The sequence below is a fragment of the Lynx rufus genome, unplaced genomic scaffold (genome assembly GCF_022079265.1).
Source record: "Lynx rufus isolate CCGP_SWC_20201006 ecotype Redwood Valley unplaced genomic scaffold, mLynRuf1.p SCAF_7, whole genome shotgun sequence".
Lineage (NCBI taxonomy): Eukaryota > Metazoa > Chordata > Mammalia > Carnivora > Felidae > Lynx > Lynx rufus.
In genome coordinates, this window is record NW_025814889.1 from 77,931,435 (window position 1) to 77,955,844 (window position 24,410).

The 24,410-nt window shown below is 49.0% G+C and overlaps 1 protein-coding gene across 5 annotated transcripts in view; it reads right to left on the reverse strand.

Annotated features, from left to right (window-relative positions):
• Window positions 1-2,556: 2,556 nt before the first annotated feature.
• GALNT6 (polypeptide N-acetylgalactosaminyltransferase 6) overlaps window positions 2,557-24,410 on the reverse strand; it is a 36,934-nt gene continuing 15,080 nt past the window's right edge. For all 5 annotated transcript variants that reach the window (XM_047065545.1, XM_047065547.1, XM_047065548.1 and 2 more), the window contains 9 exons: window positions 23,907-24,079; window positions 12,298-12,447; window positions 11,007-11,241; window positions 8,696-8,813; window positions 7,098-7,298; window positions 6,460-6,591; window positions 5,544-5,645; window positions 4,377-4,529; window positions 2,557-2,870 (listed from right to left, as the gene is read on the reverse strand). In XM_047065545.1, the coding sequence (XP_046921501.1) occupies window positions 2,757-2,870; window positions 4,377-4,529; window positions 5,544-5,645; window positions 6,460-6,591; window positions 7,098-7,298; window positions 8,696-8,813; window positions 11,007-11,241; window positions 12,298-12,447; window positions 23,907-24,079 (1,378 nt within the window). In that variant the 3' untranslated portion in view covers window positions 2,557-2,756. The remainder of the gene's footprint in view (window positions 2,871-4,376; window positions 4,530-5,543; window positions 5,646-6,459; window positions 6,592-7,097; window positions 7,299-8,695; window positions 8,814-11,006; window positions 11,242-12,297; window positions 12,448-23,906; window positions 24,080-24,410) is intronic.

Consider the following 24,410-nt stretch of genomic DNA (forward strand, 5'->3'; position numbering starts at 1 on the left):
GAAAGAAATTGAAGAAGACACAAAGCAATGGAAAAACATTCCATGCTCGTGGACTAGAAGAACAAATATTGTTAAAATGTCGATACTACCCAAAGCAATCTACACATTCAATGCGATCTCTATCAAAAGAACACCAGGATTCTTCACAGAGCTAGAACAAACAATCCTAAAATTTGTATGGAACCAGAAAAGACCCCAAATGGCCAAAGCAATGTTGAAAACAAAACCAAAGCTGGAGGCATCACAATTTTGGACTTCAAACTGTATCACAAAGCTGTAATCATCGAGACAGTATGGTCCTGGCACAAAAACAGACACATAGATCAATGGAACAGAATAGAGAACCCAGAAATGGACCCACACATGTATGGCCAACTAATCTTCAACAAAGAAGAACAGCCAATGGAAAAAAGACAGTCTCTTTAGCAAACGGTGTTGGGAAAACTGGACAGTGACATGCAGAAGAATGAATCCGGACCACTGTCTTACACCATACAACAAAATAAATTCAAAAAGGATGCAAGATCTAAATGTAAGACAGGAAACCATCAAAATCCTAGAGGAGAGAACAGGCAACAACCTCTTTGACCTCGGCCACAGCAACTTCTTACTAGACACGTCTCCTGAGGCAAGGGAAACAAAAGCAAAAATGAACTATGGGACCTCATCAAGATAAAAACGTTCTGTAAAGGGAAGGAAGCAATCAACAAAACTAAAAAGCAACCGATGGAATGGGAGAAGATATTTGCAAATGACATGTCGGATAAAGGGTTAGTATCCAAAGTCTATAAAGAACTTACCAAACTCAACACCCAAAAATCAAACAATCCAGTGAAAAAATGGGCAAAAGACATGAACAGACACTTTTCCAAAGAAGACTTCCAGATGGCTAACACACACATGAAAAGATGCTCAACATCACTCATCATCAGGGAAATACAAATCAAAACCACAATGAGGTACCACCTCGTACCTGTCAGAATGGCTAAAATTAACAACTCAGGAAAAAACAGATGTTGATGAGGGTGCAGAGAAAGGGGATCTCTTTTGCATTGCTGGTGGGAATGCAAGCTGGTGCAGCCACTCTGGAAAACAGTATGAAAGTTCCTCAAAAAACTAAAAATAGAACTACCCTACGACCCAGCAATTGCACTTCTAGGCATTTATCCATGGGATAAATGTCCATCAACTGACGAATGGATAAAGAAGATGTGGTGTGTATATATATATATATATATATATATATATGTATATATATATATATATATATACACACACACAATGGAATATTACTCCGCGATCAAAAAGAATAAAATCTTGCCATTTGCAACAATGTGGATGAAACTAGAAACGTATTAAGTAAAATAGTAAGTCAGAGAAAGATAAATATCATATGATTTCACTCATATGTGGAATTTAAGAAACAAAACAGATGAAAATAGGGGAAGGGAAGGAAAATTAGATAAAAACAGAGAGGGAGACAAACCATAAGAGACTCTTAAATACATAGAACCTGAGGGTTGCTGGAGGGGAGGTGGATGGGGGGGGGATGGGCTAAATGGGTGATGGGCATTAAGGAAGGCACTTGTTGGGGTGCACCTGGCTCAGTTGGTTGGGCATCCAACTTTGGCTCAGGTCGTGATCTCACAGCCGGTGAGTTCGAGCCCTGCATCGGGCTCTGTGCTGACAGCTCAGAGCCTAGAGCCTGCTTTGGATTTTGTGTCTCCCCCTCTTTGCCCCTCCCCTGCTCGCACTCTGTTTCTCTCCTCTCTGTTTCTCAAAAATAAACATTAGGGGCGCCTGGGTGGCGCAGTCGGTTAAGCGTCCGACTTCAGCCAGGTCACGATCTCGCAGTCCGTGAGTTCGAGCCCCGCGTCAGGCTCTGGGCTGATGGCTCAGAGCCTGGAGCCTGTTTCCGATTCTGTGTCTCCCTCTCTCTCTGCCCCTCCCCCGTTCATGCTCTGTCTCTCTCTGTCCCAAAAATAAATAAACGTTGAAAAAAAAAATTAAAAAAAAAAAAAAAAAAAAACCAGAATCTCTCCTTTAAAAAATAAATAAATAAATAAATAAATAAATAAACATTAAAAAAGAGAAAAGGACGGCATTTGTTGGGGTGAGTACTAGGTATTATAGTTTAAGTGATGAATCATTAAATTCTCCTGAAACCGTTATTACACTATATGTTAACTAACTGGGATTTATTTATTTTATCTTATATTTATTTTATCTTATATTTATTTTATCTTATATTTATTTTATTTTATTTTATTTTATTTTATTTTATTTTATTTTATTTTATTTTATTTTATTTTATTTTAATGTTTACTTATTTTTGAGAGAGAGAGACACACAGAGCACAAGCAGAGAGGGGCAGAGAGAGAAGGAGACAGAATCTGAAGCAGGCTCCAAGCTCTGAGCTGTCAACACAGAGACCGATGCAGGGATCGAACTCACGAACTGTGAGATCATGACCCGAGCTGCAGTTGGATGTGGCTAAGCCAACCAGGCACCCATTAACTTGGATTTAAATTAAAATTTTAAAAAATTATACAAAACTTGTGGAAAAAGTGTTTAATCACCAAGAAATGCACATTAAAACAATAATAAAATACCTTATTTTACTTAAAAAAAAAAAAAAAAAAGAAACCCATCTTTAAGGCCTACTGAGCAGCTGATAATCAGGTTCTCAAACATCAGGTTCCCCAAAGTCCTGTTTCCTGAGAGGCTTGTGGGAACTCCTGTGGGTGATGAGGAGCTTAGACGAAGAGCCAGTGCTGGTGGGGGTCACTGGGATTGCAGGAGGCCATGGCTGGCTTTTTGTTCTCAGATGTCAAGCAGGTACCAGATCCTGAGTTCCTGATTAACTGGTCCTAAAAGATGACACAGCAAAGGGTCAGCCTGGGCCTCAGATCTCTAACGGTGCTACTAGGCGGGGAATTAGACAGGGGGCAATAAATAAAAAGCAAGGGAAATGCAGCAAGGCCCAAAGAGGACATTTCCAAATTTCTTTCTTTGGATGCCAGATACCCTGACGGAATGCATTCCTGAGTTTCCACCTGTAGCCAGTGTCAATTCCCCACTGCTGGCTTCAGCCTGAGCGGCTGGACTAGAGGAAGGCAGGACCGTGGGGCTCATGCTTTCGAGAACCCCTCCTCTGGATGGCCAGGCTCAGAGCCCTGAGCCGCTGCTGCATACCCCCACTTTCTGCCTTTGATCATATTTTGACTCTTCCCTTCCATGCAGGCCCAAAATTAGGTTCCTTTTCCCCTAAGCCAAGGCCTGAAGATTGGGGTAGGGTGGGGTATGGAGGCTCACTGGCGGTGCTAGTCTGGGACCAGTGTTGTAGAGACAACATTCGGTACCCTGAGGCAGTGTGGTGTACTAGAAAGAACCTGTGCTTTTTAGCCAGAAGGGTCTTGGTCTGAATCCCAGGCCAGCCATTTACTAGTGACGGGGCTCGGGCCAGTCACACACTTGCTGAGCTCCAGCTGGCTCATCTAGACACGTGGGGGCACCACCCACTTGGGAAGAGGCCACCCACTTGGCAAGATTACCCACACCCAGTGTATGTACCGGCACACGGAGGCCAGGCGGGAACCATAAGTGACTTCACCTTCATCTAGTTGGGTTCGGCCTAAAAATACTGGAGCCACGACAGAGATGGCCATGGACCACAACTCCTAACCCCAGCTCTCTATCAGCCGGAACGAAGACTTCACCGGACGCTACCTGGGCCCTGAGGACCCTGCCTGTGACCGAGCCACTTTCTCCACACTCCCTCCGTCGTTTTTTTAAAAAAAAAAAAAAAAAAAAAATTTTTTTAACGTTTTATTTATTTTTAAAAAATTTTTTTTTTTCAACATTTATTTATTTTTGGGACAGAGCATGAACGGGGGAGGGGCAGAGAGAGAGGGAGACACAGAATCGGAAACAGGCTCCAGGCTCCGAGCCATCAGCCCAGAGCCTGACGCGGGGCTCGAACTCCCGGACCGCGAGATCGTGACCTGGCTGAAGTCGGACGCTTAACCGACTGCGCCACCCAGGCGCCCCCGTTTTATTTATTTTTGAGACAGAGAGAGACAGAGCCTGAACGGGGGAGGGGCAGAGAGAGAGGGAGACCAGAATCGGAAGCAGGCTCCAGGCTCTGAGCCATCAGCCCAGAGCCCGACGCAGGGCTCGAACTCACGGACCGCAAGATCGTGACCTGAGCCGAAGTTGGACGCTCAACCGACTGAGCCACCCAGGTGCCCCTCCCTCCGTCGTTTTGATCCACCACACGGCATCTCAGGCACAAGGTGCAGAAAACGAGGAGGGGGTGGGGGGGCAGTCGCGGCCTCAGGTTCTAGATTCCGAGCCTCCCGGGGCTGCTGACTCACCTGGGTCAATTCCCACTCCTCATCCTTGGGGACTTGGCTGTTTTGGCCAGTGAAGTGACAGCTCCGCAGGCCCAGAGTGCCGGCACTGGCGTGTAGACACAGCTGCTTCGCGATGTTATGGCGTAGGTCCCTCTGGGTTGTGTACTCAAAGTACTAGGAGTCAAGACAAGGGGAGGCAGAGAGTTTGCCCACTACCTTCCGGGGCCAACCGCCCTAAGATTCCAGCCAGAGATGGCCTCTGAGGGAAGAGAGTGACTGAGTGCCAAGACTGCCGCGATCCCCGCGCCACCTTCGGGTCTCTCTACCCTATCGAGGCTTTACCGGAATAATCATTGCTTAAGATTTTTTCTTTAAAATCATTAAAAACTGAACTCCATTTTACATGCGATCTGTGAGATCATGGGCTTGATATGCTAGTTCCTTGGTTTAAAATTAAAAAAAAAAAAAATGCTCGCCAACGTACCACCTCAAATCATAATGCAGGCCAGCGGTACAGGAAATGGCTTATAATGATTTTGTTTGGATTGCGTATGTTGGCAGCCTGTTCAGTGTCCCTTGCCTTGCTTTGGCTCCGTGTCAGGTGCCTCTTACTTACCAAACACTGAGGGACTGGGGGTGGGGGAGGACTGAGGACTAACTATTGCTCAGGGAAGCTCTGGGCACTGGAAAGCACGGGGTACATTCCCAGGATGCCAGGTTACTGTGACATGTCGGTAGATGGTTGTTTTGGGGTCACTGCTGGGTGACAGAATCAGAGCGCTAGCTTCTGGGCAGGGGAGGCTTTGAAGCAGAGCGCGGGGGAGAGCAAGTGCTCAGAAAGTTTCCACGGTTCCTCTCAAACTTCGCTCAGTAGCTGGCACCCTCCAGAAGGGCTTCCTGATTGACAACCGTCCCCTCCCACTCCCTCTCTAGCACCTACCACTGATGCCCAGTGCTCCCCAGATGTCCCTGCTTCATCCTTCAGACCTTGTCTGCCTGCATCATATATTCCCCCTCGGACTGGGAGCTTTCTGAGGGCAGGGGTGGTATCTCCTCCTTTCCCTGGATCTCCCCGACCCCAGTCCTCAGGAAAGGATGATTCTGAGCGGAGAAAGGGGTCTGTGAAAAGAGGAGTTGTTCAAGAAGCAGGCTTCTCTGGGGCCTGCCCGGTAAGGTGCGGCTGCGTACCTGGTTGCCACCAAGGCCGTGGCAGGTGTACATGATGAGGGGTTTCCCTCCATGGTTGTTCTCACCCACATCCAGGCACTGATCGACGCCAAGGTTCCTGATCTGCAGAATGGTGAGGACAGAGGGGAACGAGGATAACACGGTTAGGAATTTTCTGGTGTGCGGTGTGGGGCTCAGCTGGAATAAATTTGCAGGGCTGGATTTCCCCTCTGTGATTTTCCTCCTCTGCTCATCAACCCAGATGCCAGGAGTTCATAGCGAAGTGAGGGGCTTCGCCTAAAGGCTGGGCACAGGCAGGCTGGGCAAGCTCCCGGGCTGCCAGGTCTCTGGGAGAAGCCCCTCAGCATGTGTGAATTTCCTTATGAGCAATGGTTCTCAAAGTGGGATCCCCAGACTGTCAGTGCCACCTGAGGACTTGTTAGAAACGGAAACTCTCAGGCCCCGTTCCAGTCTTACTGAATCAGCATTCTGTGTGTGTGTGTTTTGGGGGGGTGGGGACAGAGGGAGAGAGAGAGACTGAGGGAGAGAATCCCAAACAGGCTTCGTGCTCAGCGTGGAGCCCGATGTGGGGCTCGATCCCACAACCCTGGGATCACAGCATGAGCCAAAATCAAGAGTTGGATGCTCAACTGACTAAGCCACACAGATGTCCCAGCAATCTGTGTTGTAACATGCCTTCCAGGTGATTCTGATGCAGGTGAATGTTTGAGAACCACTGCTTATGGGCTGTTTCCCCCTTGCAAGGTTTGAGCTATCTCTAGAAGCCCCAAAGTGGCCTTCCAGTACTCCTTTGGATAAAGGAGTGTAGAAAGTAAAAATCAATTCTTGTTTGCCATCCGTCTGTGGAGTAAGTGGTCTTGGACCACTCCCAGGGCTTCTGTGATGATGGGTGGGCAAGCTGGTTTTTAAGACTTACAGCTCCGTAGAAGGTGGGCTTCAGGTCGGGAACAAACATCTCTGGGTAGATGTTGTGCAGGAACCAGGAAAAGTTGCGACAATGTAGTCGTTCCTTCAGCTGCAGTCGTTCCGAAATGTCACCGAAGGATTTCTGTCAACCGAGCCAGCCCCCAAAGGGTGAGTACCACCAGCCTTGACCTTCTTGTATGGTTGAAGTAGGCAAGAGTTTCTGGGGCCACTTTCTCCCAGAATGGGTCTCCTGCTCATCCCTGCTCAGATCCTGTTGGGGCTACTGGCTTAGCCCCACATCTAAACCCAAGCTCCCTGTCTTGGCTTTGGGATGCCCACCCATAGCTCCCTTCCTCCTGCATCTCCTGACTTTCCTATCAGTTTTCTCCCAGACCTCAATTCCGAGCCTCTCAGAGCAAAGCCCTTCTTAAAATGCCAAGACTCTCTCGGCGGGACCAACAAAAGCTCCTCCCATTCACTACCCTTCAAAATCTGGCCTCTCTGGGCTCTAGCTCACAGGGTCTGAGGGGTAAAGGGAGGCACCAGATGGTAGCGATGGGTGGGCCTCCACCATTCAGCCCTTGACTATGGTCTGGGATTCTGCACTTCTCTTCACCCAAACACATCCTGAGCACCATTTCCTCTCACCTCTTGGGCCATCTTTGCTGCCTGCAGATTTCTCCGATAGAAGATCTCCTTGTAGCTATCCATCCAGACCTCAGCCAGGCGCACTTGGTTGCGAGCAATGACACTGATGCCCTTGGGGAAGGTGTGAGGGCTCTTGGTGCGGAACACGTGGCCTACCACAGAGCAGGGGATGATTTCCATTTGGCCCCCACACTGCCACACCTGCCACAAGAGGACACAAGATCGGGCCTTCAGGGGAGTAGTGGGTCACTGTCCCCTCCCCCAAGTAGCTCTGTTCTATTCCCAGGGTACTAGGGTCCCAGGTCTAAGAACTCAGGGCAATGTTGCTCTCTCTCCCAAGGGGGGGGAGAAAAAAAAGACATTGACCAGGATTCTTCCTAGGCCGTGACTATGCAATTCCTAGGTCTAGTGTTAGTTCAACTCTGATTTAAGTAAATGGAGATTTGTGGGGTCCTGAAGGTTGTCAGGGCCCACTTTAGAAAAAGGACAGTCGCCTGACTTTGTGTCTGAATACCTCCTCTAAGCTCTAGGCGCTTGGTGTGTTGACCTGGGAATGCTGAGTTTATCCGCTCACCCAGGCGTTACTGAAAACTCAAGCTCCCTCAAACCAAGAGGCTTGTGACCCCATCAGAGCCCTGGCGCATCAATCATAGCAAGGGTAGTCAACTCCCGGGTGCGCTGTGGTAGTCGCCCGGACTTCTAGCACATTAGCTGCCTAGGAAAGAGACTGAACAGAGATCTGAGGCTCATGGATGAACCTGCAATCAGAATCTTCTGATTCTGGTGACTGATCTGGTGACCCTTCTCTATGCCTGTGGGCTGGTTTAAGACATCCCTCCCACCCGTGTCCTCTCTTTCTTAGGTTTTAGATTAGTAAGCATGTTGTTATTCGTTTTAGTATAGCAGCGGCAGAGCTCCATGCCCACAGTCACAGTCACACAGGCATCAATGATGTGATTAATCTGTGCAGGCACGGCGAGAGGTGACTTCATGAACGAGCTCATCTACTTGCTAATTACCTCTCCCCCGGTGCGGGGATCTGTGTGGATTTCACGGAGAGGAAATTCTTTCTTCCTAACCTAGTCCTGAGTTGCCTTATTCCTGGAATCCCTCAGAGTTCTGGGGTCCACGAGAGTTTGGGCCATCACCTTCAGTAACACAGAGCTTGCTGAGCAGAGGGTAGGAAACTTCCAAGGCTACCAGGGCCTGTGCCCTCTAACCTGGAAAGGGAAACCCGACTTTTCCTGAGAAAGGACAGCGACTGCTGACTGCCCTGTTCCACCTTCATGCTCACACTTTTCCCACAGACCTCACAAAAGATGTCTCCAGTCCCCAGGTGTCCAGGTCCTTTACCACTAGTATCCCTTCTCTCTGAGGAGGTCTGCCCAGTAATTTGGTCCACGTTGTCCAATCTGATTGCCACGGACGGGGGTGGGGGAACCGAGGAAAGGGGACGGACACCAGGACAGGAAACAGCCACCCTTCTAAGTCCACCTCCAGATGTGATATCCCCGAGGCTGCCGCTGCCTGAGAGACAGGGCCTCAGGCTGTCCCCCCGGGACACCGTGGCTCCCCCATGAAGCCCTCTTCACTCTCACCCGGAAGGACATTTCCACGTTCTCCCCTCCCCAGATCTCCATCTGATTATCATAGGTACCGATGTGCTCAAAGTAGGACTTGGAGATGGAGAAGAGGCCGCCAGCAAATGTCGGGGATCTGGGGAGACAGAGGCAGAAGCATCTTTTGGCAGGGACGACACGTAGAAGCCTGGTGCGGAAAGCTGAGGACCCGGTGTTAGCTAAAGCCCGGCCACTCCCCGCCTCCTTTCTTCCTTCCTGGGATATGTAGCCCCTCTTCCATGGACTCATTCCTTCAGCAAATATTTACAGAGCTCTGTTGTGTTCTCTCCACCTTCTGGGACCAGGTCAAGGAGAGATGTGATTATCATCACTCCTTCTGAAAGGCACTGATGCGTTCGCTCAAGGTAGGATCTATTAAGCACCGGCCACCAGGGCCCATGTGCACGTTAGTCACGCAGCCTAGAAAGCTCTCACTGTCTGAGAGCTCAGTCTAGAAGCAGACGGCAGAAGCACCATTGTCTGCTTTGGGGCAGCAAAGTTCCTAGAGCACAGTAGTAACTCCGTTATCAGAAGCCGGGTGAAATGGTCTTTGGAAATAGGATTCAAACCATGAACGAACGAATATGACCTGGATGGGCCCCCTTCTGTTTCAGAATCCCCGGTCCTTTCTAGGGATTAGAAAGGCATGTTAGTAGGGCCTAGTCCTTCCGCACCAGAAATTTTAGCTTTCAGGAAAGCTGCCAGCTGCTTTGAACAAAGGAAACCGGTAACAGGTGCTCCTGGAAACAGAGTAGGAAGTGAGGTGAAATTAAGCTCAATTTGGACTAACGGGAGCATTTGGAGGTTCCAAGGAGCTTCTGGCTTTCAGACAAAGGCAGAGAGGTACAGATCCACTGTAGGGGAAATTGGTAGAAACGTCCCATTTCTAGAATTCAGATACCACGTTGCTCATAAGACAGGCGGGGCCAAGAGTTGAAGGCAGGGTCGGAGCCTGAGGAAGACAAGGGCAGGAGTCTATATATAATCACTAGCTGTTGGCATCTGCACCCTGGCCAGCCTGGCTTGGATAGGGCTTTGCTGCCCTCAGTGGGCGGCTCCATGTGCTACAATCAAGCATAAAGATCCTAAAACCTTCTCTATCCACCTAGAACCTATCAAGGTGCTTTCTATGCAGCAGGGGCTCAGTCAGTGCTCACTGGACTGATTGGTCAAGGAGCCTGACCTTAGTGTTACCCTATGGATGCTCTCGCCACCCTGAAGTAGGAGTTGGCTCCCAGAGCCACTTTCTGGAAGGACTTTCAATCAGGAGTCATGCTCAGGCGGGCCTTCTGTCACTGCTTCTGACCTCTCCCAGGCATCCTAAGCCATCCCAAGTAAGGCCTGGAAAGCCTCAGAAAGCCCTGGGACTCAGGTGAGCACTTCAGAGCTAACCTACTTCTTCTTGAGGGTCTCCCTCAATTTATTTATTAAAATAAAATAAACTTGTGGTCTCTAGCAACACCAACCGGCAATCCGGAGAGGGAAGGGCAGGAGGTGAATGAGGGGCAGACCTAGCTGGGCATTAAACAGAGGGTAAACTTTTAAGCATCCACCCTATAGCTCAGGGGTGGGCAAACTATGGTCTATGGGCCAGAGCTGGCCTGGCTTCACAAGGCTCTGGGCAAAGAAAGGTTTCTACCTTTTTAAATGGCTGTTAAACGAAAGCAAATGAACAACAACAAAAAAACCCCAAACCAACAGAGAGTAACGTGCAACAGGCTGCATGCAGCTGGAAGGTCCTAAATTATACGCTATCTGGCCCTTTACCAAGAAAGTTCAGGGCAACTGTACCCAACTGCAGAACACTTGTCCATTTTCTTTTAATACGTTTTCAGTCTTTTCAAAGGTGGTGACCTACAAGGGCTATTCAACAGTGACCTCTACCCACCATCTCTCAGCACCTCTGCAGGCGCCAGTCACAGCCTTCCACGTGTGGGCAGGAATAAACAGAGAACCTACAGAAAGCCTTCGGTCAGCGCCTGGCACACACTAAGTGGTGAGGAAGAGCAAGCAGCTACGGCGTGAGGCAGCGCGCGGTGTTGCAGTTAGCAGCATGGGCTTCAGGTCAGGCCGGCCACGATGGCTTTCCTATTCCACCAACTGCTAGCTGCCTAATCTGAGGCTGATTGCTCATCACTAGGAGACTGTACAGCAGCCCGTACCCACCTCAGAGGGGGTGAGGATTAAGGAAAATATGTCAAGTGCTTCCTAGAGTGCCTGATAAATGTGGACGTAAGACGGTCCAGGTCCCCCGGGGCCGGTGTGGGGCTCAACAGGCCATGGTCCTTACTTGATGGGGTAGGTCTCATCTTTGCGCCTCTGCTTCTCATGTGCGGGCAGAGCCTCCCAGCCAAAGGTCAGACTCCAGTCAAAGTTGCCACGGCTGTGGACCCTGCCCCTCGGGACGGGCTTGGAGAACTCGAAAGTGTTCAGGTCGATGGTGACAATGTCTGGGCTCACCACCACCGTCTCGTCCTCAGCAATGCGAGCCAGGAGGGGCTCCAGCCAGCCATGGAAGCACTCGCCTGCAAGCCGGGACCGGGAGACAGCAGTCAGGGTCGCACCCACAGCCAAGCCCAGGCCCCACGCCCACAGGGAGACTCGGGAGGACGAGAGAACCTTCCACACACTCCCTAGTGTTAGAGAAACATAGGCAAGCTCCGCAGCTATAGGAAGCAGAGAGAGGTCTGCTCTCCGGCCCCCACCCCCAACCAAAAGGCGGAGGTAACTCTGAAGACAAGGATGGAGGGCTGGCGGGGAGTAACATGGTCAACTCAAACGATCCAAAGCACAGGGAAGGCCCCAGATGGGTGACTTCAGGTTTCTAACTATCCACTGTGTGGATTTCAGAAGGGGGTGTCTCCTGTCCCAGAGGGACTGCACCCCAAGCTCCAGCTCCACTTGTGGAATAATAATCCCTTTCACTTGTCTGGCCCTTTGAGATCTTCAGGGAACTGCATAGATTGCTTTATTTGGACTTTGGAGTAAATCTGTTGGTGAGTAAGGTCGACATCCTCGTTCCCACTTTACAGATGAGGAAACTGAGGCGGTTAGTGACAGAGTCAGAAGGCAAGCCCAGGTGTCCTGACTCCCAGTCTAGAGCTTTCCCTAATACATATCACCACTTCTAGGGAACAATTTCTTTCCAGACAATGGCGGGGAGGTGTTTGGGTTTGGGGCAATGAGGCGGGGGGGACCTTTTTGTCCCCATGTGGCCCTGCGGGAAAGCTCCACACAAACCGCTTCCCAGGGGTGACGGGAGAGGCCTGAGGGGCTGAGCTCAGAATGAGGTACAGAGCAAGCAAGGGAGGGAGAGAGGAATCTGGGGCTCCAGAGCACAATGCCAGCAATTGTGGGGTCACCGTTGTTTTAAGGCCATGGGTGCCTGCTGATTAAACATCCTTGGGATAGGGACGAGAAGAGGGCACGAGAAGCCGAAGTGAATCCCAAGCCACCTCCAGTCCCAGAACGGCAGGGGCCTCGGGGATGCCCCGGCCCTGGCTCCTCGGTCCACCAGGGGGCGGGGGAGGGGAGCAGACACTCCCCCACCCCCACCCCCTACCAGGTCCCCCCATACTTACAGTGGGCGTCCAGGAAGGTGAGCACCTCTGCCTGTGCCACGCTGGCGCCGAGCAGTCGGGCAGTGATCAAGCCCTTCCGTTCCTCCTGCCGCACCACCCTCACGATCTGCAGCTTCTTTACATACTGCTCGAGTTGTTCCTTTAAGTACTCTGGAAGGGACAGGGGCATCGGTGCCAGCTCACTGCCGTGTGGCAAACCTAACCCCCTGTGAGCGCCAAGCCGGGTGCTTTCGGGCCCCCAGCAGGCCTGAACCCCTACCGACCTAAGCAATTCCACGGGCGCCGAGGATGGGAGGGGGTGGAAGGAGGAAGTCCCGCGTGTGGCCAAGCAAACCCTGCCACCCCGAGCCCACCGTGCGAGGAGACTGGCCGTGCCGTGCCGATCCTGTGCCTGTTGGCCTAGGAACCTTCCCTAACCTCCGAGCCGGGGCCTCCGAGCTGTGTTTCTTTGGTCTCAAATCAAGTTTAAACTTCCGACAGAGGCTCCCAGCTGCCCCTTGGTCTGCATCCTCTGGGTCACCCTCTCTGGGAACCGTGATTCCGGCTTCCTTTCCACACCTGGAGGTTGTGGCAGTCATGTCTCGGTATGTAGGACTCCCCGTCTCCCAGGCTCCTCTGAGCGAGCCGACAGGTAGAGCACACACCAATGTTGATTTCTGGCTTGCTGGATCAGCAGCCAGAATCGTACTCGAATCCTCTCTGTTACCTCCTCTGCATGGAGGAATCTTTAAGAAGATGAAGACACTGAGCCGCTTTTCAATCGAATTTAAAAACCAGGTACCAAGGGCCGGCCCTGTGCTGGGCACAAAGGTGAGCCTGTTGCCCAGGGAAGTGGCGATGACAGGGCAGGTAATCAGTGACCTGCCGGAGGTAAGTGCAGGGCTGGGGGTAGCCTGCAGCCGTTGCAATCATCCTGGATTTGGGGAGAGGTGGGGAAGGCTCTCTGAAGGGAGGGAGGGACGGCTCTGCTGAGATCTCCAGTTCCTTCTGAGTGCGGGCTTACTTCACGACCCTGTTATCCATTCTGAAATCCTCAGGGCTTTAAAAATAGCTCTATTCTGAAACAATCCATCCTGAAACCTATTCCAGATCCTCCTTATGTCTTATTAACTGCTATACTGCAGTGGCCTACAGTTTCAGAAGAGGAGGTTGAAGGCAGATGTGACAGATGAGTGTGTCCTTTCTGTTTTGGGCTGTGGGATCAGCCCAGGGCTTAGGCCTTGCTTTACATGCAGTGTTATACAAATTGTGGGGCCCCAAATCAATTTTGGGGGTGTGTGATTGATATCTCTCTCTCTCTCTCTCTCACACACACACACGCTATGCCCAAATACCTGAGCGCCTACTATGTGCCAGTCATTGAACTAGGTGCTTGCACGTTGACTTTCTTACTTAATCTTTTCTACAAAGATTAAAATGTTCTGAAATATGGAGTACTGTCCCTGATGTTTATAAGTCAAAATTAGCCTCATTCGGCAGCTTGAGTCTAGCACTCACTCAGCAAACACATGCTAACACACTGCCCAGGTGTCAGACATTATCCAGGGCAGAGTCGGGCCTGGTCTGGCTCTTGCCCTCAAGGGGCTCCTAGACTCATCATCTAACCATAGCCCCAAGGGTCGGCTCTAACAGGAAGGAGGAGGGAGGAACCCCAACCAGGAGCCTCACCTTCTCAGCATGGCTGATGTTTCCCCTTAGGGCTTAACTGCACTCAGAGGAAGTTCATGGTGGTGGAGATAACCCAAGGACAAAACATCACAGGAAGTGGGTTTTGTGGTAAGAGACTGCAAAGTGCTGAGCTGTGAACCCCACGGGGTGCTGAGCTCTACAAAGCCCTTCTCCCACGCCTTCCTTCCAGTCTCAGGTGGTTAGGCTGGACCTGGGGAGTCTGAGCATCACCCTCAGGCCCTTCTAGGGGTGGGAGACAACTCCCCTCCTTCCTGTCATACCCTTGGACCCACTGGACACATGCCCCAGAGATGAGTATAGCAGAGCTGAAGGTGGAGACGCAGCTGAGCCCATCCATACTCTCTTATGTCCCCTAGATGTTATCCTCCTAATTCAGGTTGAAAACCCCACCACCCCAACCCAGCTCCGTTCCTTATGGCTGGAGTCTATGAGACCCCTGTGACCTCTAACACACCTGCCTGACTCAGTCCCATGGTTTGAAATACCATCTCTCTGCAGATGGCTCCTAGGTCTTTTTCTCTCGGCCCTGCCTTCTTCACTTGGGTGTCTAACAGAACCACAAACCTAACACGCCCAAAATGAAACTCCAGAACTCCCCTCTCTAGTCTCCCCATGTCAGCCTGTGGTAGCGGCATCTCTCCAGCTGCTTTAACCTAGGAGTCATGCTGGACTCTTCCCTCTTCTCACCCACCACAATCAGTGCATCAGCCAATGCTGCCAGTTCGTTCTCTCCACCCTCACGGTCACCCCAGCAATGATGTCTTAGCTGGTCTCCTGGCCTCTACTCTACACCACTCTTTCCAGTCATTCTTGACATAACAGTCGCAGTGAGCAGCAGAGTTATCTCTTCAAACTATAAATCAGATCATCACACTACTGTGGCTTAAAATTGCACTTAAAGGGGTGCCTGGCTGGCTCAGTTGGTGAAGTGTGCAACTCCTGATCTTGGGGCTGTGAGTTTGAGCCCCATGTTGGGTGTAGTGCTTACTTAAGAAAAAAAAAATGCACTTAAAAACAAATCTGAACAGTATGGGGGCTCCTCAAAAAATTAAACACAGAATTACACAAGATCTAGCAAAGGGTGGATGAATCAATAAACAAATGTGGTATATACAAGCAATGAAACATTCAGCCTTTAAAAGGAAGGAAATTCTGCCATAATCAATTGAGATTTACCCCAGGGATGCAAGGATGGTTCAATATATGCAAGTCAATCAACAAGATACACCACATTAACAAAAAGATGGTTAAAAATCATACAGTCATCTCAATAGATTCAGAAAAAACACTTGACAACATTTAATGTCTACTCATGATAAAAATTCTCAACATTAAGTCAGTAGAGAGGGAATATACCCCAACACGATAAAGACAATACATGACAAACAGACAGCTGACATTACACTCAATGATGAAAAGCTAAAAGCTTTTCCCCTAAGATCAGGAATAAGACAAGGGCACTCTTACCACTTTTATTGCACACAGTACTCGGAATCCTAGCTGCAGCAATTAGACAAGAAAAAGAAATACAAGACATCTAGATTGGTAAGAAAGAAAGAAATCTGTCACTGTTTGCAGACACGATATTGCATATAGAAAACCCTAAAGACTTCACCAAAAATCTATCAGAACTGATAAGGGAATTCAGTAAAATTGTGGCACACCAAATCAATGAACAGAAATCTGTTCTGTTTCTATACACTAATACTGAAATAGCAGAAAGGAAAATCGCAAAGACAACCCCATTTAACACTGCATCAAAAAGAACAAAATACCTAGGAATAAATTTAACAAAAGAGGTGAAAGATGTGTATTCTGGAAACTATCAGACATTGTTGAAATAAATCAAAGATGACACAAATAAATGGAAAGATCTACCATGCTTATGGGTTGGAAGAACTAATATTGTTAAAATGTCCCTACTACCCAATGCAATCTTCATTAAAATACCAAAAGCGTTTTTTTTTCACAGAACTAGGACATATAATTCTAAAATCTGCATGGAACCACAAAAGATCTCAAATAGCCAAACCAATATTGAAAAGAATAACAAAGATAGAGGTACCACAATTCTAGATTTCAAACTATACTGCAAGCGATCGTGTTCAAAGCACAAAAACAGACACATAGATCAATGAAACTGAACACAGAGCCCAGAAATAAACCCATGCTTATATGGTAAGTCTATGACAAAGGAGGCAAAAATATACAGTGCAAATAAAATAGTCTCTTCAATAAATGGTGTTGGGAAAGCTGGACAGCTACATGCAAGAGAATGAAACTGGACCGCTTTCTTACACGGTACACAAAAATAAAATCAAAATGGATTAAAGACCCAAATGTGAGACCTGAAACTATAAAACTCCTAAAAAAAAGGACACAGACAGTAATCTTTTGGACACCAACTTTAGCAATATTTTTCTGGATATGTCTCCCCAGGCAAGGGGAACAAAAGCAAAAATAAACAAGTGGGGCTACATGAAACTACAAAGCTTTTGCACAGAGAAGGAAACCATCAACAAAATGAAAAGGCAACCCACCGAAAGGGAGGAGATATTTGCAAATGATATATCCAATAAGGAGCTAATATCCAAAATATATAAAGAACTCCTATACCTCAACACCAAAAACCCAAATAATCTGATTGATTAAAAAGTGGGCAGAGGGGCGCCTGGGTGGTGCAGTCGGTTAAGCGTCCGACTTCAGCCAGGTCACGATCTCGCGGTCCGGGAGTTCGAGCCCCGCGTCAGGCTCTGGGCTGATGGCTCGGAGCCTGGAGCCTGTTTCCGATTCTGTGTCTCCCTCTCTCTCTGCCCCTCCCCCGTTCATGCTCTGTCTCTCTCTGTCCCAAAAATAAATAAAAAACGTTGAAAAAAAAAATTAAAAAAAAAAAAAAAGTGGGCAGAGGACCTGAATAGACATTTTTTCCAAAGACAGATGGCCAACAGACATATGAAAAGACACTTAACATCGCTACTCATCAGGGAAATGCAAATCAAAACCACAATGAGATATCACCTCACACCAGTCAAAATGGCTAGTATTAAGAAGACAAGAAGTGGGGCGCCTGGGTGGCGCAGTCGGTTGAGCGTCCGACTTCAGCCAGGTCACGATCTCGTGGTCCGTGAGTTCGAGCCCCGCGTCAGGCTCTGGGCTGATGGCTCAGAGCCTGGAGCCTGTTTCTGATTCTGTGTCTCCCTCTCTCTCTGCCCCTCCCCCGTTCATGCTCTGTCTCTCTCTGTCCCAAAAATAAATAAAAAAAAAACGTTGGAAAAAGAAGACAAGAAGTAAGTGTTGGTGAGGATGTGGAGAAAAGGGAGCCCTTAAACACTATTGGTGGGAATGTGCACTGGTGTAGCCACTATGGAAAACAGTCTGGAGATTCTTCAAAGAACTAAAAATACAAGTACCAAATAATCCATTAATTCTACTTCTGGGTATTTACTTGAGGAAAACAAAAACACGAATGCACCGTTATTTGCAGCATTATTTACAATAGCCAACATATATATGGAAGAAACCTAAATGTCCACTGAATGATGAATGGATAAAGATGTGATATATATACACAATGGAATGTTGCTCAGCCATAAACAATCATGAAATCTTGCCATTCGTGATAACCCAGACGGACCTAGAGGGTATCATGCTAAGTGAAATAAGTCAGTAATAGAATACTAAGTGAAACACTGTCTGATTTCACTCATGGGGAATCTCAAAATCAAAACAAACAAACAAACAAACAAACAAACAACAGTAACAAAAAAGAGAAAGACTCATAGACACAGAGAACAAACTAGCGATTGCCAAGGGGAGAGGGGTGGAGGAACAGGTGAATAGGTCAAGAGGATTAAGAGGTATAAACTTTCAGTTATAAAACAAGTCACAGAGATGAAATACAGCATAAGGAATATAGACAATAATATTGTAATAAATTTGTGTGGTGATAGATCGTAACTATGCTTATCGTGGTGAGCATTTCATAATGTGTATAATTGTCAAATCACTATGTTATAAAACCTGAAACTAACAAAATATTCTGTCAACTATACTACAATTAAAAACTTAATAAGGAAGGAAATACTGACACATGCTTAAACACGGATGAATCCTGAAGACATTATGCTAAGTGGAATAAGCCAGAAACAAAAGAAGAGATAGTGAATAATTTCACTTACGTGAGGTACTTAGAGTAGTCAAATTCATAAAGAAACAAATGTGGAATACTGGTTGACAGTGGTTGGGGGGAGGAGGGAATAGGGAGTCATTGTCTCATGGGTACAGAGTTTCAGTTTGGGAAGACGAGGGAGTTCTGGTGATGGACGGTGGTGATGCTTTCACAATAATATGAAGGTATTAAATGCCACTGAATGGAGGGGCTCCTGGGTGGCTCATTCAGTTAAGTGTCCGACTTGGGCCCAGGTCACGATCTCATGGTTCGTGAGTTCGAGCCCCGCATCGAGCTCTGTGCTGACAGCTCAGAGCCTGGAACCTGCTTCGGATTCTGTGTCTCCCTCTCTCTCTGCCCCTTCCTCACTTGCACTCTGTTTCTCTCTGTCAAAAGCAAATAAACATTAAAAAATATTTTTTAAATGCCATTGAATGGCACACTTAAAAATGGTTAAGATGATAAATTTTATGTTATGCATATTTTACCACACATACACATACACACATGAAACATCCAAACACTGACCACTCTTTACAAAGGTCTTGGGATTCAGTTTTGCTCATCTTTGAGCTCACTCCGTACCGGTGTTCTTTTTGTCTCCTTGCTCACTTCTCTTCAGCCACGCTTGTCCTATTTCTGCCCTATTAACACACCTAGGCTGAAGGCCTTTCTACTGGCTGTTCCCTTTGCACGGGACCAGAGTAGCCTTTCCTGGCTACCTTGACTAAAAGAGCTCTGTAATTATTCACGAGCTTATTATCCTGCATCTTTTCTTTTTTTTCCCCCCTCTAATTTCTTCATAGCCCTTACTACCCGAAATTATTTATTTTCTGTCTTTCCCATTAAAAAAGTAAGCTCTAGGGGCACCAGAGTGGCTCAGTCTGTTAAGTGTCTGACTTCAGCTCAAGTCGATCTCACGGTTTGTGGGTTCGAACCCCACATCAAGCTCTGCACTGACAGCACAGAGCCCGCTTTAGATCCTCTGTCTTCCTCTCTCTCTGCACCTCCCTCACTCATGCGCACACACGTGCGCACTCTCTCTCAAAAAAAATAAAATAAAATAAAATAAAATAAAATAAAATAAAATAAAATAAAATAAAATACAATAAGGGTGCCTGGGTGGCTAAGTTGGTTAAGCTGTGGACTCTTGGTTTCAGCTGGGGTCGTGATCTTGCGGTTCCTGAGTTCAAGCCCCACGCTGGGCTCTGTGCACATAACACAGAGCTTGCTTCAGATCCTGTCTCCCTCTCTCTGCCCCTCCCCCACTTGTGTTCTCTCCCTCAAAAATAAAATGTTAAAAAAATTAAAAAAAAAGAAAAAGTGAGCTCCAAGAAGATAGAGTCCTTGCCAACCTGTTCACTGCTGTACCCCCATGGCCTGGTGCCTGGTAGATAACTAAAAAAAATACTTATTAATAAGCAAATCAGTGAATGCTGCCTTTATTTACTGTTTTCTTGTGGGCTGTCCCCCTCTTCCTTGGCTTCTGAAAAATCTAGAAAAGAACAAGAGAAAGCCTTTCTTTTTTTTTTTTTTTTTAATTTTTTTTTTCAATGTTTATTTATTTTTGGGACAGAAAGAGACAGAGCATGAACGGGGGAGGGGCAGAGAGAGAGGGAGACACAGAATCAGAAACAGGCTCCAGGCTCTGAGCCATCAGCCCAGAGCCTGATGCGGGGCTCGAACTCACAGACCACGAGATCGTGACCTGGCTGAAGTCGGACGCTTAACCGACTGTGCCACCCAGGCGCCCCGAGAAAGCCTTTCTTGTAGGGAGGACTTCCTCACTAATTTTTCCTGTTTTGTTTTTATTCTGTGTTCATGCCCATCTGTGTTTTATTCAGCCTTGAATCTAACTGCAACTGGGAGGTTTTTCTTGATGAATCCATTTGGAAGGATAAAAGGAGAAGTAAACGAGTGTGACACCCCATGGGAATATCCTACAATTCACGGGTCCAGATAGAACATGTGGACACAGGGCTGTACCTTCAAACCTAAATCAAGATTTGCTGTCGGCCGCTTTCCGTTTCCAGGTGTAAGGAGTAGACTGGCAGATGAAATTAACATGTGGGAACAGAATTTCTTTAGGGGCAGAAACGGAAGAAAATATGGAAATGGAAACCTTCCCAGAAAATCCAGGACATAGAGTTACTACGGAGAAGTCTTCTTATATTATAAAACAAGGACAGAGGTAGGAGATAAAGGTGATAAAGCAACTTTACCTGTTGAAATACACACCTGAAGTTGTAATTCAACTAAAATCAGAGGCTTTGAATAGTTTCTGACTTGCATTGCTTAGGAGTTTAGGAGGCCACGAGACGACCTGCTACTTCAGTTCTGAGCGGCAAGTGGAAGTGAGGGAACTCTTGGGCTAAACCAAAGTGCTCCCCAAATGTCTCCTTCCCTGGGCTTCGCAGTGTATTTCCTGACTTCAGGGCTGCCCTTCACCTGCTTCCCTTCCTACAGCACCCCCTGCTGCCCAACGGCACCTCCTAACTCCTCTCTCCGTGAGCAACTTGCTCACTGAGAGTCCTGTTCATTTCCTGACTCTCTGGGTCCTAAGTGTGTCTGATTTCCTCCCATCCATCTAGCAAATTCCCACAGGATGAAGGTGGAGGTTCTCTCCCCCTCCCCCTCCCCGAGGGGCAGGGCAGGACTTTCAATATAGGGATGCCCGGTTGGGGGCACAGTAGACCCATGGGCCTCGAGGGCCAGTTTCGAGAAGCTTGTAGAGCGTGCCAGACCGGGAGTGGACCTGGCCGCTGACCTGGCCATGCAGGAATGAAATATGTGTCTGGGCTTCAGACTCCAAAGTGGGAAAGAAAAAGTTCCCCAGCCTGGCACCAGGCCTCATCTCCCGCACCCTAGTATCAAATGCCTGTATAGTCATGGCCATAAATCTGCTGCCAGGTGCCTGGGTAGAAGGGCAGGAGAGCATGGACATTGTGTTTCAGCAGAGACACAGCCCTTGTTTGTGCGTGTGTAATGAGAGCCAGTTAATCTGATCAAACGGTCAAACACGGGAAATTGTATCCCGCGGTGGACTGTGGAGATTTCTGACCACGGATCTGAGTTTCTTCCTTTTCCCCGCTGATCTGAACGTTGAAAGTATGTCTAAGAGTCCGAAAGCCCTCAGGGTGGGGTTGTTTATCATAGGGTCCACAAATTCCCTGGAATCCCCTGCAAAAATGTGGGTGTGTGCACACTGATGTAGCAATTGTACACTATTCTAGGGAGGGGGCATAGTTCTAACAGATTCTCAAAGAGGCCAGGACATAGAAAAATAAGAATGACTGCCTTAGTTTTTCAGGCAGGTGATTCTGAGATACTGGACCAGGCTCTGAGACAACCAGAGAGAATGGGAGCATGCATCTGGTGGCCGGCGAGGGGCAGGCCCTTTGGAGGAGCCACGGGGGTTACTGCAAAGTCCATCCTACCAGGCATAGGCTGCTGTGCCGTTCGTTCATTCATTCATTCATTCATTCATTCATTCATTCATCAGAGAGAGCACAGGCAGTAGAGGGACAGAGAATCTTAAGCAGGCTCCGAGCTCCACACCCAGTGCAGAGCCTGGCAAAGGGCTCAATCTCACAACCAGGAGATCATGACCTGAGCCGAAATCAACGGTCAGATGCTCAACCGACTGAGCCACCCGGGCACCCCTGCTGTGCCCTTTAGACACCACCGATGCCAGGCTGGCCTGATGTTACTTGTCTTGCCTGGTCGGAAGGGTTGTCCTTTACGGACGCCCAACATTCTGGGTGGCAAGGTGAAACAGTTTGGAACTGCCACCGCATGTGAGTCAAGCTCAGCAGCTTCTGCGGGATGGGCAGCACAGGGTTGGGGGGAGAAGGGTTTCCTGTTCGAGAGGAAGGGCAGCTGGTCCACCTGCTCTCACTCCAACCATTCCATTGCTACCGAGTTTCCCTGCAGGAATCTATCGAGATGCCCCTTCCATCTCTGCTAAACTCTTTGTTCCTCCCTTCTGGAAGACCGATCTCTAGCTCCTTGTCCACTAGACCCTCCCGTTGCATCCCTGAAACGGGCTCGGTCCTTGCTTTGTTAAGTGCTGCTGCCAGGTGTCTGTTCTCCCCGGGGAAATGCGAACACCCTGACTCAGTGGGGCTCACACTCAGTTCCTTCTGCTGCCTTCCCTGGCCCTATTCCAATTTTTGGCATCAGTCCTACTCGAAGGCAGGAAGGAGACTGGGGAAGGTAAGGGGACAGCGGCTCTACTGGAATGGCCCCCGGGCACACACTGGGAAGCGTGGAATCAGTTCCTGCCCTTGAGAAGGGAGTGCGGGCCCTGGAGGCCAAGCTGGGAGAGCCACAGATGGCTGTGTGCCGCAGAAGGAGGAGGAGAAGATGCCCAGTGCCACAGTCCCTGTCCTCTTCTGGCCCATCATCCCACTCTCGGGTGACTCTAAGAACTTCCTCCCCAGAGTTGGGGTCCTCTGCCTCCCTTCCTGACACTTTCCCTCCCCCCAGAATGGCCACCCTTCTAAGACAAGGTCATTCTCCAGCTTAAACACCTTCATTGAGTCCTCTTTTTTTCCTAAATACTTTTAGCATGGCACCAATTTCAATGCATTATCTTTTATAGTGTCATTTCCTACAACAAACCTAAGCTTCGGCCAAGGCAGACCTCTCAATTTTTCACAAACACACCTATGTCTCTAGAACATTCTGCTATGCCATTCTCTCTTCTAGAAATACCCTTCAGTGCCTCTTCTCTCCCTAGACACTCCTGCCTAAGGGCCCAGCTTCAATCTGGTCTCCGCTGTGGACGGTCCCCGGCATGCCATGCAGAGATAACATCTGGCTAGGTGCTCCCACAGTGCAGCGTTCCCATACAAAGGGTGAACCAAAACTAATGCTTACAGAGCCCTTCCTCGACACTAAGCACTCTTTGGCACACGGATTGTCTCATTTCTTCCCCATCTCTGATTCCTCGCCCAACATGTGAGGGAGTCAACAGTCTTCATTTTCAGAAGAGGAAACGGAGGTTCAGAGAGGGTAAGTATCTTGCCCAAGGTCACAGAGCTAGGAAGAGTCAGGGCTAGGATCTGATTTCCTGGGTGTCAGACCCTCAAGTCCATGCTCTTTCATGCGTGTTAAGGCCGTGTTATGGGCTGTATGCCACCGTGACTGGTGTTATAAGAGGCCATCTGACCTGTGGGGGTTGTTGGCCTTCTCACGGCAAGATCTGTCCCATGTCATTCGCCACTGCAGCCCCTCTGCCTAGGTCAGTGCCGGGCAGCGTATTCAGTGGCTGTCTGCGGAACTGCTTTGAAGGGTGCAAGTTTGGAGAGCAACCTCACCTACCTCTTACCAACTACCGCAAAGAGAGCTTCCGAGGTAGATTCTCCCAAGAGTAGAAGAGGAGTTTAGCAGGTAGGAGACAGCGGGGAAGGCCCATCCCCACCGTCTGCCCCGACTTCTCCCCGCATTTCTGACTGGGGGTTGGGCCTGGCAGCTCCAAGGGAGTCTTAGAAGCCAGAACTGCAAAGCTCTTGGAGCTCTTTGGCTGAAGTGGGAATAAAGTCCAGGCTCTAGGAATGTGGTCTACCTGCCCCCTGTCCCCTACCTTCCTGTCCCTCACCTGCCTTCTCCCTGCTCCTGGACTTCATGGTGAGCAGTGACGCCAGGCAACAGGTGGTGAGGGTGCCTGCTCCCTGGAGAGAACCTGCCCTCCTTCCCCGAGGACCAGGGGAGGCACTGGCCCCCTCCCCAGGGCCCCCTCCGGCCTTACCGTCGGTGCTGGCATCATCCACCAGTATGATCTCCTTCAGCAGGATGGCGGGGCTGGTGTGCAGGACGCTGTACACGGTTCGCAGCAGCGTGGACCAGGCCTCGTTGTGGAACACAATGATGACGCTGGTGGTGGGCAGTGGAGGGCAGCGGCGGAACTTCTGGTCGACACACCTGGACAGACAGAAGCATACAGATCGAGCTCTCCAGGTCCCTGGGAGTTCCAGGGGCGGGAGGGCTCTGTCCGTAGGTTTCCGTAAGCATCCTCTGCTCTCTGCTGCACTTGGGCATGGCTGTTCCCTGTTCCTGGCTTACTCTGGTTTTCTACCTGCCCTGAGCCTCTGCACAGGTCCTAGCCGACCCACTCCAAAACCTGTCCGCCCCACAGCTGGCTCCGTGCACCAGCCACGATGCGGAGGGGCTCCCCTGCCCGCTCCCTACCCCCCCCCCCCCCGCCCCGGCTTCTCTCATCTGCTCTAGGAAGTCCCAGGGCTGACTCTCTCTT